Genomic DNA, 18,656 nt, shown 5'->3' with positions numbered 1-18,656 from the left:
GGAGAAGCTGCTGGTGCTCCCACAGAGCCCGCTGCTGGTGAACTGCCCATCCCCGGGTGGGAAAGCAAGTTTCTCAGGAATGTTTGGCTTACCAATAGCCTGAATGGTGTCCCCTGGAGATATCTGTCTGTCCAGTGATAGAGGGGGTTGCTGAGAGCAAGTCCATCAGTTTCGGTAGGGCTAGGATGAGTCCTGTGCCTCTCTGCCTCCAGCCTCTGCTTGCAGATGTGAGCTTTGGAATGCTGGTATCTACTTGACAGTAACAAGCATGGGTAGCACAGAGCATCACACCACTTTCCTAGAACAAATTATCACTGCCTGGGAGAGGGAACCAGCGGAGAGCCGATGGGCAGGGCAGGGTGTCCTGATGGCTGTGGGCTGGCAGCTTGGCTTGCCTGGGAAAAGCCCAGGCCATCTGAGCGGTGATTTACATCACTTCTGATGCTGTGACAGGAGATTGCCGGCTCCAAACTGCAAGAGAGATTACATTGTTTGCCCACAGTCAGCTGATTAAAATGGTATTTTCCGCACGTTAGTGCAGTGATTAGTGATGAAATGCAAATCATATGCAAATTGGTGCAAATGACTGGTGTGCACAGCCAGCTCCAAAGTTGGGCACTTTCATTTCCTCTGAGGCATTTGGGCTCTTTTAGTATCCACATGGAGGAACAGGATGAACCCACTTGTGATCTGAGCACATAGCTGAAGCAAACAGTGCGGAGAGAGTGGGAAAAATCAGCCACTGCCTGGATGCACTTAGTGAGCGGCATCTGTTTTGGTTGCATCGATACACAGAATCCAGCTTATGCAAAGATCTTTATTAAATAAACAGCTACAAACCACACAAACAAGCCTTCCACATACCTCGCTTCCCAGACTTGTTTCTCTTGTTTACCAGGGCCTGTCTGGAGTTCTGTTTGTGGAATAGCCTGTCACATTGCAAATCAAAATGCCATAATGGTTGCTGGATATAGTAACAAAATATGCTTCTCTAAGTATCAGATTTGGAAAGAAGGTCTATAAACACAATGAAAGCAACAAAACAAATTCCCAAACCCTTGCCACAAAGAATAATTGCAGATACGTATACATACATATGCATGCATATTTTTAACTTGGCTTCTGTTCTTCTTTGGCTTGCAGACCCAGAGCACAGTCTGAAATTCAGTGAGGCTGTGTTTCCTCACTTCCAGGCAGCTTTGTGGAGATGGTAGGGCCAAGATAAATAAATAAATAAGGGCTCGCAGAGTGAAATATTGTATTTAATAAGGCTGACGAGTCCTCCTGAAACCCAGTTGTGAAAACTTTAAAAAGTGTCTGTTTCCTGTAGCTATCAACATGCTAGAAAAAGGGAAGCCCTACGGGCTGGTCAAATTTTTCCCAATGGCTGCAGTGACTTTCGCAGCTGATCTTGATTTGCCTGGATATTGCTCATTTTCCTAGTGCTCATAACAGCCCTGGAATGGAAATCCTGGCTCCCCTGGCACTGGGTGCATCCCCATGGGGTGCTGGCGGGTGAAGGGTGCCAGCCCAAAAATTATTCATCCCAATTAGCTCTTGGCTTCCCCTGCAGTTTGAGGAAATGAGGCTGGATTCATGAATAATAGAGTGAATACAGGAGGCCTAATAAAGGACAAAATTCATGGTGAATAGAACTCTGTCACGTCAGCAAACAGGTCTGTGCTGCTTGCGGCGTTACCCTCCCTTCCTGACACACCATGTTTTCAGGGTTTGTGCATGCCCATCAGCTGGAAAACAAACCCTTACCTGTGGCTGGCTGATGATCGCAAACAGGAGTAGCAGAAGGGAAACAGGGCTGCTCTGGACTTCAAAAGGCAAAAACAACACAAGCCAGCATCGAGGCTGCAAGGGTCTGAGGCTGCTGCAGCTCTGCATGTCTCTAGGCTGTGCATGTGTGTGCGTGTGCTAGTGCCTATTAAATATACATGGCCCTGCTATTTGCGGGACACCATATGTGTACCAGGGAAGTAACCAGGCTGACGTGTGACTTGCTCTGCCTCTTAGGAAACACAGAGGAATCGGTGCCTATACCTAGATCTTGTGTAAATTGGGTGTAAATCTGTATTATCTTCAGCTTTCAAACCAGCCTCCCTCTGATTTTTTTTTTATGGCACAGCTCTTCCAGCTGGGAAACAACAGCATTTTCTGGGCCCAGGAAAAGCTGTGGTCTTCCCTCGTGCCTGAGCGTGCTGCCTAACCCCAGGACGTGGTGCAGGGTCCTCTTTGCTCTTCAGCTGGAGTTTTTGTTCACTGCCTTTCTGGCAGGGCCCATTGCACGTAAATTGTCATCCACTTGGAATAAACCTTGGGCATTTTTATCTGGGCTTCTAGGAGCTTGGAAGCACACTTTTCTGCCTATCTGCTAGGATTTTGACATGAAGCTGTTTATTTGAGGTGTAGAAATGGAAATCTCATCTTCACAAGTCACCCTGGAATTTTCCTCCAAAGATCAGTAAAAGCAATCATTAATATGGGGCATCATTTATAGCTCTGTGCAGAATAATCCTCCAGGCTCTCTGGCAGCTATGAATTGGAAAACAATAAAGACCATTACTAGAGGGTGGTTTTTTGTAAAAAAAATGCATGTTCTTTGATACATTGTATAGCTCTCAGAAAAGGAGACAGCAAATTAAAAATCTCTCAGCAAATGCATGCAGCACCATTCCAAATTCCTAAGCTTTTTTTTTTCTTTTTCCACGCCCTGACATCTTCCCTGAGTAGTGCCAATAAAATTAGAGACTTTGGCTAATGTGCTCTGCAAAAGTTCCTCTGGGGAAACAGCAACTGTAAATAAATGTTCACCTCTGCAGACAGTTCCAAGGCTGCAGCAGCTGTGCCCGGGCACCTTGGCTCAGCCAAACATATGAGCCCCGTGCCCACTGAGCTAGGACTCACCCTGGCTCTCCCGGTGCTGCCGCCCTCTGAGCACCTCTGGAGGCTCATTCACCGCTTGCTGCCTAGATTTTCCCAATTCATTTTGAAATGCAGTCGAAATGTGCTGCAAAGTGCAGGGGGGCAAATTTGACTTTATTGTGCGGCCTCACAGCCCTTCTGTCCAGATTTGGTCCGGATCCCCACGCATTTTGCTGCACATGGTGGTACCATCAGCCGAGTCTTTGGGACTGTGCTCTCATGGGTGTTCCTCTTGCAGCTTCTGGCCAGTCAGGCTCAGGCTGGAGACTGCAGGCGCATAGCCAGAAACCCTGACCATGCTTAAGCCCTGCTACAGCTGTTGTGGTTAGGGTTTCAATTGACCTTAAACACCTAAATAGCTTTAAAAATGTGAGCTCTGGTGAGAGAATAGACTAGCAACTGTGTGTGGCTACTAGGGGATCCCTACCTGCCTTTAATAAACGAATATGCTCATGGTCAGTTCGACATCCTGATAGTCAGTCAAAAAATAGATACCATTATGAGATGGTGTGAATTGGTGTGATGAATGAGAGCAGTGGGGGCTGCATCACGGAGCATTTGGAAGGGCACCTCAGCCTGTTTGAAACAGGCTTTTTGAATGGAGTCTCCTGCTGAGATTCATTCTCTTCTTTGAAAGCACTAATATCCCCACAATAGCACCTGTCCATGCTTGAAGGAAAAGCTAATGAGTTTCAGAGAGGAAAAGGGGCAGAATACAAAAGGCAGCCTTTATTTCCTGGCTGGTTGTTTTGGTCAATTTGCTTTCCTCTTACTACACTTTGCTACAGTTTCCTTGAATCCTGACAGACAGTGTCTTTGGAACACTTCTTAAAAGCACCTTTTTTTTCTTAACACTGTAATTACCATCACCAGCATGGCTTTCTGGAGCCAAAGGCAACTGACGCTAGCTTTGTTTCTCTCTCTCTTTCTTCCCCTCCCAGGCTTTGCACTGGGCAGCCCTTGTTCCCTTGGCCTCCCTCTGCTCTCCTTCCACCCAACAGCTCCTAAACCATCCCTGTGGTTCCCACCAGGCCCAGGCTAGGGAGACACTCCCAAGCACAATACTGAGGTGTGTTTCTACTTTTTTGTGCATTAAATGCTTGTAAGTCTTCTGGTTTTAAATTGCCCTTCCCAGGAGCAGCAGTTTTTTTCTGTAGCATCACTCCATCTGCAGCCAGCCAACACAGGTTGGAGCACGTTGGAGCATGGTCCTACCAAGCCAAGCGCTTTGGCCCAGAGTTAAACTCCAGTCATGTGCCTCTGACTTTCCCCAGCAGCCCTGGCTCACTAAGTCGAGCTCAGGATCAGGGCAGCCAAAAAAGGAGAATCATCCCCCACAGATCCCAGGCTGAGCATGAGGGTGCAGATGTAGATGCCCCAGCAAGCATCATTGCTTACCTAGCACAAGCTGATGAGGAGGGCTACCAAAATTACTGCGGAGAGCCTGTCATCCTCGCAGCAAGCGGGAGTCCATGTGCTCGGAGACATTCATAGCTCAGAGGCCAACAGTAAGGAGGAGGGGAGGCACAGACATGGGATTTCCCAGGCCCTGTGGCTGCTCCTGCCTCAGGCACCCAAGCGAGCCAGCTTCCCTGTCACGGCCAGAGCTCCCAGCTCCCCAGCGGCTCCCAGGCACAGGGAAAGCCCTGCTGGGGGCACAGCCTGTGCGGCACTGGGAGAGGATGGAGCATTTCCAGAGCAGATGAAATCTTCCAAGACCTTGAGCTGCCAGTTCAAAGAAGCCTACGCATTTTGCAAGTTTTTAGAGTCTTAGAACTTGGTCTAATTTAAGCAAATTTTTATGGGATTGGCACATCCTAAGCACTGGAGAGATCCTTCTGCTAAGTTTCATCCTCTGCAGCAAAGCATAAGGAAGACAGAATTACTCAATATGGTGTTTGGGAAAAAAAAAGTTTGCATGGGCAAAGCAGCATATTTTTTTTCCCGAAGCTGAGTCTTCAGCGGCAAAGATGGTGGGGCTTTTTATAACTCTCTCAGCAGTGGCCACTCCGGAGAGTTTCAGTCTGAATGGCTGAAGTCTGGCAAAGTATCAAGCAACTGAAACAGACTCTAAAACGGTGGAAAGTCATGGGCAAGTTTAACGACAGGCGCTTTGGCATGCTCTGCCTTTAAGTCAAAGCCCTGAGGCATTGGGGATCCGGATAAGCATGTGTAAGATGAGGATCAGCTGGAGAAACGGTGTCTGGGAACTTTTCCCTCTTGTTGTCTGAACTAAGGATTGCAAAGGGGTGGAAACCAGCTCCGGGGTTTGTGTGGTAATCGCTGCTTCCACATAACATCAGCAGTTTCCAGCATGACAGCAACACGCAGCTGGACCTGGGGTAGCCCCTGTGCAGCCCCTGATGTGGGGTGTGCAACCTGTCGGGCTTGAGAGACCCCTGTCTTTGCAAACAATCTGGTGGGCTTTGGCTTCTCACCTTTGTCACAGGAGCAAATTCAGCATGTGTGTGTCCATGGGGCTCTGCAGTAGGATTTTCCATCTGGCATTCTATATATCGGCCAGTCCTCCGAGCTCATAGATGGGGACTGGAGCTGCTGAGCTGGCCACAAAGGGGAGTCATTTTTAGCCTCACATATAGCTGGATTTAGTTTGCTCCCACAGGGAGGTCTCCTCTGATGGCCTGAACACATGAAGACAGGTCTAGGCTGAGAGCACCAAATGCTGTGTCCTGCTGCCACGATTGCCATAAAAGGGGCTGACATGCAGCTGAGGCCTCTGTGGGCAGGGACTTTTCTGTATTGCCATTTTTAAATGCTCCTTGCCATTTTCACCCAGGTGCATGTAAACTGAAACGTGGACTTTTTTCCCGCAGGAAGAGGGGAAGAGCTGCTGGGCAAACTCAAGCCCATCACAGGGATCCTGCCCAGCTTGTAAGGCAGCAAGCTGTCACAAAGCACTCGATTGCTCTTCCATGCTCACGTTTCTCTTGGCCACACGGTTCCTCTTATTTTAGGTTTGTCTAAACAATCTCCTTGGTAACTGGAGACAGAAGCAGATTTTTTTCATCCTCCTCGTAGGGTTGGTTTCTTGCCTATCTCGGCACTGGGAGGGATCCTTAGCAAATATGCATTTGCTTTTGTGCTCCCACCACAGGCTTTAACACCATGTGTCACTGGGGAGACCTGGTGTCACTTTCAGAGGGTTTTTATACACAGAGTTTCAGTTGAGAGGGCCGTATTTCACAGTTTAATTTATTTGGCAGTAAACAGATGGCATGTCAGTCACGCAGTCTGAACGATGGCTTTTGAAATTGCCCACGTGCTCCCGACCTTGAGTGTGTCCAGCAGCAGGGAAACCCCACCGGAGTGGCCCTTGTCGGGATGCTGCAACCAACAAAGTGGCAAAACCCTTCAGCAGGGACAGGGAACAGCTCCTTGCTGCGGCAGCACCCTCCACCCAGGTACCACAGCCCCATACATCTTCTAGTGCCCGCCTCTGCCAGGACACAGCAGCCCAAGGACATTAGGGTCCTCTAGTCTTCTTGGGGCAGTGTCAGAAAGGTCTCTGTGAGGGGATGGGCATTAATTGCTAGCAGCTCCTAAAGACCTGGAGGTGTTTGAAAAGGCAGGGAAAAAAATCCCATCTCAGCTCTCAGCTGGCACGCTTTTTTCCTCTGCCCTGTGGAGAAGCAATTTTTTGGAAAGGAAGGGGGAAAGAAAAAAATAAAATTAAAACAGCTCCCAAACTGCCTGAAGGCTTGGCTGTGTTTCCAGCCAGGGGAGGTAAAATCAGCTCCTGCAATTACTCCCTCTTTCTGAAAACAAATGGTGTCCAGAGACACAAATTTCAGAGGCAGACCAGCTTTCCCCATTGCTCTGCTGTGTTCAGAGCCAAGCCCTGGGGCCAAGTTTGTCCCCTCCCTGTAATGTCTTGCTGGGCACGGGGCAGAGAGGAACCCTGCTGTTGGCACTCAATCCCAGCACATTCTCTTTCTTGACCACAGCCATCCCCAAAGATGGAAACGGCAGTGTGAAAATACCAAGCAGCACCTTTAGTGCAGAACTTAGAGTTGAGATTTTTGGGGTCATTTGTTGACTTAGTGCTCCAAACATTGTCACTGTTTAAGGCAGCATTGCCATAGCAGCAGCCCCTCTCTGGGGGTGGCTGGGGAGTACTTTACGGGGCCTGTTCTGAGTTTGCTGGCCTTATCCCTGGGTAGCTCTGCATTGCCTCCCTCGTAGGGCTTGCCTTGTGGCATAGCGACGGCATTGCATGGTACTGGGGTGTAGCTCACAGCTTGGGTTATGGTCTTCAGAAATTAGCATCCCTGATGCTTCAAGCCTGTATAATGACAGGATTTCATATGCTAGTATCTAGAGACTTCATGTCTTTCATACAGTCAGGTAACCCCCGATACTGGTCCAGCATGGGTGACTTGCCAAAGGGAGTCTGGACCAGGAGTGAACTCTGCAGCCAGTCATTTAAATTGCTCAAATGTGAGCATTGCACTTGAACCTCCCTTGACAGGAGATTACTTACAACTTCTTCTAATAAAAGTTCAGTGTGACACTTAGCAACAAGCTCATAAAAGATCAAAAGGCTTTTCCGTAGCTTAGGAGTTTATTAGCATCAGCAGGGCTCCAGCAGGGAGAGCAGGTAGGATGTTTGCTGTGTGCTGCACTTGCAAATACAGATCACATCTGCACACATGCACACATTGCGTGTTGAGGCAGGTGTCATTTTCTTCAGCAGTGTGACTGCAACTTCTGTGCATGTGTGTGTGCATGCACACGTATTTTGCTAAGTTGGCACAGAAGCTGTTGAGAGCATGCCGGTGTGAGTAGTGCAGAACAAAATTATTCAATCACAGGTACTTTCTGAGTCTTGAATTCAGTCACTTGCATCACTAGGCAAAGGATGATAAACGTAGTGATGGTGAAGTGCTTATTTCTGCAATAACCATCAGGAGGCCTTGAGCCTGCATTTGGGTCACCACTCCAAGAGTTTTGGGGGAGTCTCTTGAAAAGAGGGGGCTGATCTTTGGGGCCAGCCAGCAAATAACAGGCATCAGATGCATCCCTGACTGAGCATGGAGTTAAAATGAAGCTGGATACTGCTCCTGAAAGGGAGCCTGCACATTCGATATTGATGTTTGCCCTTTGAATTTCTGTGGCATGCCCTCTGCTGTTGCTAAGCATCCCCTCGTCCTCTCCTTCTTTTCCCGTGTACAGCTGCTTTGCCAGCAGCAGGGCTACCTGTCAGCAGCCCTGACAGAGTGGCAGGGCACAATCAAGACCCCTTGTCCAGTCTTCCCAAACAACAAGGGAAATTCTCCCTTGCCCTGAAACCCAGGCAAGCAGGATTTGAAATGTGGCTTACCTGGGAGGGAAGCACAGCTATGATTAATACAAAATCTTGCTGCAGTGGCGGCACTGGAGCAGTTGATGCACAGCAGATGTATTTTGGGCTTCCTTGAATCCTGATTCCTGATGCTGAAGCCATGCTGTTAGATATAGACCTATTATTTCTCATCGTCCCCACTGTTTTGTTTAGTCAGCTTTAACTCAGCAAAGTTTGCTAAGTGATTTACAGGGCTGCAGAAATGTCCTCTCTGCTGGCAGTTGCTCATTGAAATTCATTTTTGGGCAGTGCCAAAGCCATTTCAGTAAGAGTGATGTCTCCTGTTTGAGGAGCATTGTCATGGCAACTATGCCAGGTGCACACAGGGAAGAGCAACTTGTATTTATTTGAAAGGTTAGAGCAATTGTTGTTGTAAGGGGGGACCTGGCTCTAAAGAAAAGCTGCATGCGTATTTGGGTGCATAGAGAAGCAAGAAGCACTTGTATGAGTTTCCAGTTGCTTTCCTTGGGGAAAATGCATACGAGGACAATCAGGGAGAGGGATGGGGGTTTGACCCAGAGGTCCTCTCCCACCCAAACCCCTTCATGATTTTATTCCTCACCATGCTTGTTTTCCACTTCCAGTTTTCCAGTGGGGATTTCAAATCCAGCCTTGACCCTTTCTTGGCTCAGCACACGTCTCTTCCTTGCAACATGCCACCCCCATCACCAAGCTCCCCGTGAACCAGGGCAAATGTCACCGATGGAGCATGATGAAACATTGGAGCTGAGTTTCTGTCCCCTTTGTTACCTGCCTGCATTACCCACAGACCTGACTGACCAGCCAGGCATGAGGAGAAAATCCCAGAAAGGCAGAATGGGGGGAAATGTCAGATTTTGGCTCTGAACCGTGCAGGCTTATAAATGGGATTTGCAGGGTTTTGTACTGAGCACGGATGTTGGGCTGGGCTGAGCCCTGGGCAGTCAATCCTTTGCTTGCAGCACAGGCTGAATTTTTAGGGACTAATGGCAGTTTTTAGCTGGCATGGGCAGGGTTGTACAAAGCCAGGGGAGAAGTTATTTCTGCTCTGTCAGCTTTCCCAGGCACCTTAAGCAATTGCTGCTGGGGGTGTTCTTGATCAAAATCACATCGAATATGTTTCCCCTCCTAGTCATTGTCACATGTATTGCACTGTTTGTGCGTGCTGTCCTTGGAGATCCAGATACTGATCTAGATGGAGTGTCTCCTGTTTGATCCCCCAGTGATCTTGCCTCCAGCAGGCACTCTGGGAGCTTTAAGGACTGTGGATCACCATCACTAGACATGCATGGCAATGGGATTGGGAAAGAACAGCAAAGCACTCCTTTGTCCCAGTGTTACCACATCCAGAGCCACAGGAGGAGGAAGGCAGAGGCCACACCTTCAGCTGTCCTGGGTCAGCAAAACATTTAAGCATAACCAAGGGCTGAGGCCCTGTTTGGGGCAGATCAACAAAGTGCCATGCATCTTTGCCTAGCTGGCCCCTTGCAAAATGTGACATTGGCAGACAAACGAAGAATCGCGTTAGCCAGAGTGCAAAATTCAGTCAGCTCAGAGCAAACATCGAGGATTCCCCAGAAAACCATTTCTGGTCTGACAAATCCTGCCCAATATGGTCCTCCTAAGAAGAGAGTCAAGTAGCATTCAGTCTAGCATGTGAAATCATCTTACCTGGCAATCGTCGCTCCTGAAAAGTGTTTTCTGAGGCACTGAGCATCAGCTGTGCCTGTCATCTCCCAGCTATTTGAGCAGCAACAGTCCTCCTGTCTCTGCAAACCACCTCCCATGTCTTGTATCTCCGCAAGGCCAAGGAAGAGCAGGCTGGATCCTTTTCCAGGATTTTCCTGGTAGTGATGCTCTGGAGCCAGCCAGCACTATGTATTTGAGCCGTATGTTGTCATTTAAACTCAATGCATCCTGAGGCCAAGGGAGCAGTTGGTTTATGCAGCCATAGAAATGACAACACAGCTCTGTGGTCTTACAAAGATTGATTCAGCAAGCCTTGGAGAAAGAGGTGGAGGGCAACCAAGAAAATAAGAGCAGCCAGATGAATTTTGGCTCCAAAGGTGGGGGGAGGATAGAGGGACCAGTTCCCCCTCCCTTTGTTTGCAGTGCCCAGGCTAGTGTGCTCGATCACAGTTTTGGTAGGCATTGGACTGTGCAGCCCCATGCAGATCTGGGCTGCTGGACCAGCAAACCAAGCTGCCACATCAGATCAGCTCACATCCACGCTTCCCAAAGCATGCATCAGGCTTAGCCTCAGTTGCCCTCCATGATATGTTTGCAACATGCTTCAGGCAAAATTTTCATTAAGTACAGACATTTCATGTCAGCAAGGCTTGGTTCTGCAAAGGACCCTGCGTGGGTGACTCATGGGACATCTTACAAAGATAGGATCCCATCAGCAGGGACAGAAACCCTAATCTCTCATCTGTCAGAGACCACTGGGTAACAGCTAAAATCATGTGTGACACAAGGTTGTTCATATAATCTGGCCCATTTCTGCACATCTTCTGTCCCTCAGGAAGGTGCGTCCCTGCGCTGGCTGAGCAGGCATCGTGTTGCCCTCTCGCATGTCCCCTGCCAGGCACACATCCCCTGCGGCTGGGACAAACACCTCCACCACAGACCTGGGCATCTCACTGTGTGCGAGGCTGTCACCTCCTCACCATCAGGTGCAATTTTGTTGTCAACTGGTGGAAGAAAAGCCTGATCTGCTCCTTTTCCTTCCCAGCAGCAAGACAATTTCCCCCCTCAAGTAGCTGTCAGAAATTTGAGCAATGAAGCTGCTAAGTGCATAAAAGCACTCCCTGGTGCCCCGGTCAGAAGAGTTGTGTGCTGCAGAGACAGACACGGGAGCAGCTAGGTCTCTTTGTGTCTCTAACAGCATGGACAGGGCCTCAAGCCCCTGCAGCCTCCGGGGAAGCTCACCAAGCAGATAAGGACAGCCAGGGAGATGGAGAGCAAAGCGTAGTGAAGAGCTGCCTCGCTCTTGGTGGTTGGCTCCAGCCGTGCCCTGGGGTCTGGCCCAGGCTCCTCCCTGTGGCCACAGCCAGTTTGCATGGCCCTGGCCACTGGCTCTGGTGCTGCCCAGCCGTGATGATTTGGGAGCTTTGTCTCCCACGGCACCTGGTCCCCTACAGCAGCCCACCTCCCCCTCTGCACAGGCACTGCCTGGTGCCCAGCGCTCACATGAGCTGTGCAAGGCAGGGAGTCTCCCAAGCCATGTGCCCATCTCTCATGGCAAGCTTTAACTCCAGCTAATTAAGTGACTGGCTGACAAGCAGGTGTATGAGAAATCAATGTGGCAGCTTTCTGCAGGAGTCTGAGAATGCGTGCTGGAATGGGCAGCACCAATGGATGTGGCTTTGAAATGTCACCTCCAGAACATGCATGCCTTGTGGCAATTCTCTCAACGCCATCACTCACCCTCTGGGTGGGAAGTGCTTGGCTGTTCAGGGATCAGGGCTGGCAGCACCAGGCTTAGGCAACAGGACTCCACTCCCGACTGCCTACCCTGGATGTTGTAACTATGAATCTGCAGTTGAAATTCCTCCAAGCTATTAATGTAGTTCTCCTGGGTGATCAGTGGAAGCTGGATGAGTGACAAGCTGCATAAGCACATTGTTCCCTCTGTTGATTCAGGAATAAGTGTCTGTCCGTCCAGGCAGCGACAGCATGCCATGTTCTCGTGGGCAAGCTAGTTACTGACTGCTATAGCGGTTGGTTGGTTGTGTGTTTAGAGATGATAATTTTCCTGGCTCACTGGAGACAGCATTACGGTCTATGTGCAGTATTACTTAGCTATTCCAGCTCCAGCTCGTGGGTGATCTGGGCACAATGATGCTTTCTTAGCTGCAAGATCTCTGATCTACGTGCACAGCAGGGTTGAGGTGGGCAAGGTCTCTGGACTGGAAGGTCTCTGGATTAGAAGGTCTTTGGTCCAACCTCTTCTCAGAGGGCCAACATCAAAGCTAAAGCAAGTTGCTCAGGTGAGCTTTGAACATCTCCAAGGATGGAGGTAGCTGGCCTCATTCTCTCACTCGAAAAAAAAAGAAAAGAAAGCAGTGTTAAAAAGGCATGACTACAGTTCTGAAAGAGAGCTAAGAGATGCGTTGCGCAGCAATGAAAACCACCTTTAGCCATGCTGAATCTGAGCAGCAGTAGGAAGTGAGTGCTGGACTTAACACATCTCTGCTCCTGGAGATCTGGCCCTGTCAAGAAGTGCCCTGGAGAATGTCCCCTGTCCCCCTGCATGTCCTGTCTGGATCTCTCTGGAGCTGATTGCTGATGCCCTGGAAACAGCAAGCTCCCTTGGTCCTTGCAGTGCTGGTCGCTTGTCTGAGTCATGAGAGGGGTTTCTGCCATTTCATGTAACTAAGCAGTACAGTGTAGATTGGGAATGGCAGGATTTTTGTGAGTATATCGAGGATTTCCACTGGTGTGCCGCGACTATGCAGATATTCAGGTTCGAAATGAATGCAAAGGTCCATGTAGGTTGTCACCAGTCATTCCTGGTGCCATCCGATCCCACAAGAGAGAAAAGGCTAGTGGAGATAGGAGAGTTGGGAGTCCCAGCTCCTTACACCTCTGCCCAGTGCTAAGCCCATCTTCTCATGTGGCCTTCGAAAAAAAAATACTTGTAGAGGAATATTCCCCTGTTGGTCTCTGTTCTGCTCATGTCACCCTGTGCTAGACTGTGCTAGCTCATTACATATGTACCTGTCCCTGCACATGCATGAGATTGCTCACAGGGTGCTTTCCCCAGCTGGCATTTTTCTCTAAGCATTAGCTCTCTTCTTGCCCTGCCTTTGCCATTGTACAAAGCCAGTTTGCTTGCCCATTGACAGGGGACATTCATCCCTGTCCTGCTAGTGCCATGTCCCTGCTGGGGTCACTTGCCGGCAGCATGTGGGTGCTCTCTCTTGCCCTTTCCAGAGGTGTGCCCAGAAAACACAGGTGGGCTGGCATGCTTGTGCCAAGTGCACATCACCTCCTAAGAGCAGCTATTTGCTGTCCATGGCACTGAGTTGGCATTAGCAATTACATTGCTCTCCCTGGCACATGGGATACTGCAAATGCCGAAAGCTTACCCAAGCTCAAAGGCAAATGGGAGAAATCTGCAGAGCATAGCTAAATACATAGAAACCTGGTCTGGCTAGGAAACCCCTGAGACACAAATATCTGGGGGCTGGGAGAGCATCAGTTGGAAATACTGTCTATATGCCCATCCTGCTCTTATATCCTCCCATTCCAAGGTGCTCTTGTCAGTTGTCAGAAGAAGAGGCTGGGCTGGATGGCCATTGAGTCCGATTGGGTACAGCAGTTCTTCCCTTGGTGCGCCATCCTTAGAGCATCACCAGCCAAGAGGACTTTTCCATGGGCTATTTTAACTAAGGGTTGTGGGGGAATGCTCTGTTAAGACCTTTACAGTTCAAATGAAATAACATGGTTTGAAACGAATACTAAATCCTGATGGAGAGCATTGGGCTTGGAGCAAGGGCAGAGATTTGTATGCCGTGTTCACGAAGATATCACCCGTCTCTTGTTGCTGCTGGGCGTCAGCAAGAGGAGAAGAGCTGGAGCTGCAATTCTGCAAGATTTTTTTTATTCTTTGGTTTCTGGTACATGGAAATGAGATGAAACTCATTCCCTCAGCAATTGCCTTGGCTACAGACTCGGGGAAGAGCACTTTCTGGTACAGAAATGCAGACAGTTGGATGCACCATGGATGCCCTCAGCCTTCATGCCAGAGCAGGGCTCTTTAGCTCAGGTGAAATGGACTCAACACTTTGCAGAAGGCAAAAGGCAGTGCGATGGAGATCAGGCATGCTCTAAGAGCAGCCTGTCTTATTTTCACATACTTGCTGTTTCTCAAACAGATGTGAACTCAAACACCATTAGGAGGAAATCCTTTTCTCTGGGATTGCAGTCTCATCCCAGGGACAAATTTGCCTCAGCAATTCTTGCTGATTGGAGATTCATTGAGAGAGCGGACTTGCCATTTGTTCCTCCCACCCTTTTCCCAACAACCTTGTACAGCAGAAACAGCAGCAGTGCACATGTCTACCCAACACAGAGCACTTGCTCACACCCTAGAAAGATCACTTGGAAAACTGCATAATAGCAGCACCTGCTGGCAGTGGCACTTTAAGCCCCAAGGCCGCATTATTCAGGGAAGTCCTATTGGTGTTGGGTCTAAGCATCAGGAATAGCTTTTTTAATTGGCACCCAGGTTTCTTTTTGTGAGAGACAATTATTGTGGGGGGCTTTGAGGAATGCCACACACGGCAAGCCAGAGCACACCCATTGGAAGTTTACATCCTTATACCCCTGCTGCCCTCAGAATTGATGAAGGCAGCTTTTAAAATTAACTTTCCTGAGAAAGGCTTTTTTTTCATACATGGGGGCAGGGTGCAGTGTACATTTTAATGGGAGTTGTCAGGAAAATTATTGATTTTGTTAGTAATGTTTTTGGAATTGTGCCATTCTGTTAATTCTGTCAGGTCCTCTTTGATAGCTTGGCTGAGAGCATTTTTGCATCCTTCATTAGTTTTTTAATACACGATAATTTCCCCTAACTCATCAATGCAAAGCAAGATCAGCTGTGTGCTTGGTAACCATTTTTCCTATGTACAAACCTATTGCAGCAATAATTATAAACAGAACAAATTATTACAGATATTCATTATCAAATACAATTACACTGAGCCATGTTGCATTGTTACACTTTTCACAGCCATCGCTTGCTCTTGAGTAAATGGTTTCATTATAAGCATGAAGGGCAAACTAAATACACTTCTGACTCATAGCAAACAGCACAAGAAATTATCCTGGCTGTTCCTCCAAGCACTTGGCGGTGTTTGCTCTGAATGAGAATAAAATGTCGACTCTGCTGCCAAAAACTTGTCAGCTTAACAGAGGGGTTCTGGGTGGCAGCACAGACACGCAAGGAGGGGAGAAAGCCAGAAATTACGGCAGCGTGGCCTGAATTTCGCTCCCCTAGAGTGTGGCTTTCTTCCATGTTTATGGGTTTTCAGTGCTGGGACCTGCCAGGAACCTGCCAGGAATGATCCTCCTTGATGATATATTAGAGCAGCCTCTGGGCTGCTCTGACTTGTGCTGGCTGCCCATGGAAAGCACAGAGCAGCCGGGGATGGGACAAGAGGCATTTCTTCAAAGGACGGGACAGACAGGCTTGGGCAGGGGGAGAGCAACTGGGAAGCTTGTTTAAGCAAGAGCATTCACAGGAGGGCAGTGCCATCAAGCATGGGGAAAAAGCAAACCCAGCCAGGAGGTTGGCAGCAAGCAGAGGGCTGCAGACAGTCACTGCATTGCCTTTTTATTTCTTGTTGTTATTGCCTTCTTATTTCTTGTCTGGGACAAGGTCAGAGCCAGGAGGATGTCCTGTCCCGGCAGCAATGCCACGCGTGCATGACAGTGAGCAGGGCGCTCCGGGTGGGAGCAGGGGCTGCTGGATTTCTACACCCCATCTTGTCTTTGCAAGGACTTTGCACTGTAGGAAAGACCACAGTAGTTCCCCCTCTATGCACTAGCCCCTTGTACCCCAGGGGTTTGGTCACCTTCTGGTGAGCAACTTTCGGCTGGGTGTTTCTGGGCTACTTGCATGAATCCCTGAAAAGAGCTGAAAAACTTCTTCCATGCTAATTTTTTCCCTTGGTAAAGCAATTCATTCACTCAATTTTCACTCTATTGGGTGCCCCAAGGAGCAAATCTCTCTGCTGGTGGCCACAGCCTCCTGTGAGGCTTTCACCCTTTGTGGTGTGTGATTTGTGGCTGTGCTCTGAGCAGGAGCTCTGCCGTCGGACCTGCCCTGCTGATGCCGTAGGGGCAAATTCAGCAACCCCCGGCCATGTAAGAAGAGAGACTTGCTGCACAACTCTCAAACAGGAGAGAACCAAACCTTCGGGGCTTGGGGAAGGATGTGCTGCTTGCAAAGGAAACGAAAAAGTCAAATCTCACTGTCAGTGAAGCTTTCTTTCACCCTGTCCTAACCAGAAAGACTGTCTTTCCCTTATGTTCCCTCCACAGAAAAAGTCCAGTATCCCTTTCAAGCTTGTAAATTGGAGCCTCCAAAGCCCAAACTGAGCAGCTGATCATGACGTAGTGCATGGATCTGCTGTGCCCGGTGAGACAGAGCCTCTTCCGTGCGCAGGGGCTGGTTTAAGCAGTGCATTGTGCTTTCAGGGGCATGGTCTGTGCTGGTTCCCAGTGCTCGTGCCCCTGGGAGCCTATGCAGTGTGTGCAAGCTGTCAAGGGGCTGTTCTGCACCCTGGATTTTTTGGAAAGGGACGTGCCCCCGGGCCAAGGCAACTCTGGGGGAGGCTAGTCCAGGCTGCATCATGTCCAGCTGTGGCTTCTGGCCATGCTGGGGAGGATGGCACTCTGCGAGCTGCTGGTGCTCTGACCCTGTGGTCTGTGCTCATCCTGAGGCAAGCTCGGCCCATCAGCTCCTGCCCTTTGCTTTCAGCTGTGCTGCCCCTCCAGCCTGTGCTACCAAACCCACTGTTTTCTGTCTGCAGCCCCCTTCTCCTGCCATTTCCACCCTCCTCCCCCTGTCCCTGTCTCCCCTCCTCCCTATTCCCCCCTTATTCTTGAATCTCTATTTCTTCTCTGTTCCAGCAAAACGATATCAATCAAGGTGATAGATGATGAGGAGTATGAGAAAAACAAGACCTTCTACTTAGAGATCGGGGAGCCCCAGCTGGTGGAGATGAGTGAGAAGAAAGGTGGGGGACGTGCTCCGGGGCTGAGCCCAGCCTGTGTGTCCCTGTCTGGCTCACTCATGCCTGGCACCTGCAACACCGAGCTCACATCCCCAACGCCTATGGAAAAGGGCAGGAGCGAGGACACTTCCCATCCCCCCTGAACTGAGCCTTTCCCCAGCCCACCAAGGTCCAACCCCGGCCAGGTGGTGGGGATGCTCCTGCCCTTCCCCATATGCCCCAGGGGGGATGTACAGCCGCTTCCCCCCACCCAACCATCTCCGGCACCACGGCACCCGGGCAGACGTGAACTGCATGCGTGTGTGACACCAATCATGTGTTTGCCTTTGTCTTGTGTTCCCACAGGAAATTCATTACCCTTAGAGTACTTGACCGTGAGGAATATGAGAAAGAGTGCAGTTTCTTCCTTGTGCTTGGGGACCCGGTGTGGCTACGACGAGGAGTGAAAGGTGTGAGAGTAAAACCAGACCAGCTCTCGAGACGCTGTCGTCCGCTTTCTCTGTGTCTCCCTACTCTCACACTCCTTTCTCCTCGCACTTTAGCTCCCGGCCATTTTGCCCTCCCTCCTTCGAAGCTTGGCCACTGCACCTTTTTGCTCTGTTTTCTTTCCTCTTTCATTTCGGGAGGACTCCATCTCACTCACAAGGGCCCCCCGGGAGCAAGGCGTGCTCCCAGGAGGGCCCCAGAGCACCCAGGCAGGGGACGATGAGTATCGCCAGCCCCCAGAGACATTTTGAGAGCACTTCCCTGCCACGTCGCAGCTACACCTTCATCTAATCGAGTAGAAAAATCAGTCTCGAGAAGTAAAAAGGCAACGCTGCATCATTTTTATCAGAAGATAAAATAGCCCTCGCTTAAAATAAAATGCATGGCCAGAGCAGTAATTTTAGCCTTTTTATACTGGCAGTAGAATCTGAAAATAGCGGAGAATCACAGCACAAGCAGGTAATACCATAAGATGCAATCAGTCTAGGAGAAATCAGGTTATACTCAAATAAAGTTTCATGGCTCTGCACTGGATAATAGCTTCTCATAGGAATAATAAAAACAATTTCCTCTTTCATCACATTTCTAAACCAACTGCAAACCTTCCCAAAAAGACAGAGTTCACTTATTTTTCCATGCATTTTTTTCTGCTAGGAAATTAAGTGAAAATTAATGGCAACAGCTAATTCTGTGCACTATTGGTGGTTGAGCAAGAAGCAGTTTTAGAGTTACTTAAGATAATTAGTTGCCCTACAACAGACCCTTATTAAAGCCTTGGTAAAAAATTGGCAGCAACATTTGGTCTGTCTGCCTTGGAGCTGCTTTCTAATTTCTGGGACATAAGCTTTCCCTTCAGCAGGCATGGGGTTGTAAAATATTATTTGTTCAGGACAGAGAGGGCCCCCGTGGCATCGCTGCCGGATGTGTTTTTAGCCTGAAATACAACAGCATGTCCCCATGCTGAGTGGGATACATTCCCCTTCAGCGCAGGTGCCGTCTAGGTCGGCTGCATCGTCCCCTCCATCAGATTTCCTGCTGGCTTATGTGACTAGCTAGCAGAAGCAGGGCTAAAAAATCAGACACACTGGCATGGCCCAGGCTCTGCAGGTGGGATTTGTATCATTAAATGGTGCCAGTGGCATCTATGG

At 49.3% G+C, this 18,656-nt stretch overlaps 1 protein-coding gene across 4 annotated transcripts in view; it reads left to right on the top strand.

The window, feature by feature from the left end:
• SLC8A1 (solute carrier family 8 member A1) overlaps positions 1-18,656 on the top strand; it is a 131,824-nt gene that overhangs the window by 84,096 nt on the left and 29,072 nt on the right. For 2 of the 4 annotated variants that reach the window (XM_076334928.1, XM_076334927.1), the window contains exon 3: positions 17,368-17,471. In XM_076334928.1, the coding sequence (XP_076191043.1) occupies positions 17,368-17,471 (104 nt within the window). Of the gene's footprint in view, positions 1-16,918; positions 17,026-17,367; positions 17,472-18,656 lie in introns of all 4 variants that reach the window. The other 2 variants (XM_076334925.1, XM_076334926.1) reach the window with 1 other exon arrangement.

The sequence above is a fragment of the Aptenodytes patagonicus genome, chromosome 3, assembly GCF_965638725.1.
Source record: "Aptenodytes patagonicus chromosome 3, bAptPat1.pri.cur, whole genome shotgun sequence".
In the NCBI taxonomy this organism is placed as follows: domain Eukaryota; kingdom Metazoa; phylum Chordata; class Aves; order Sphenisciformes; family Spheniscidae; genus Aptenodytes; species Aptenodytes patagonicus.
Note: the sequence above shows the minus strand (reverse complement) of the source record. Positions and strands in the feature narration are given on the sequence as shown.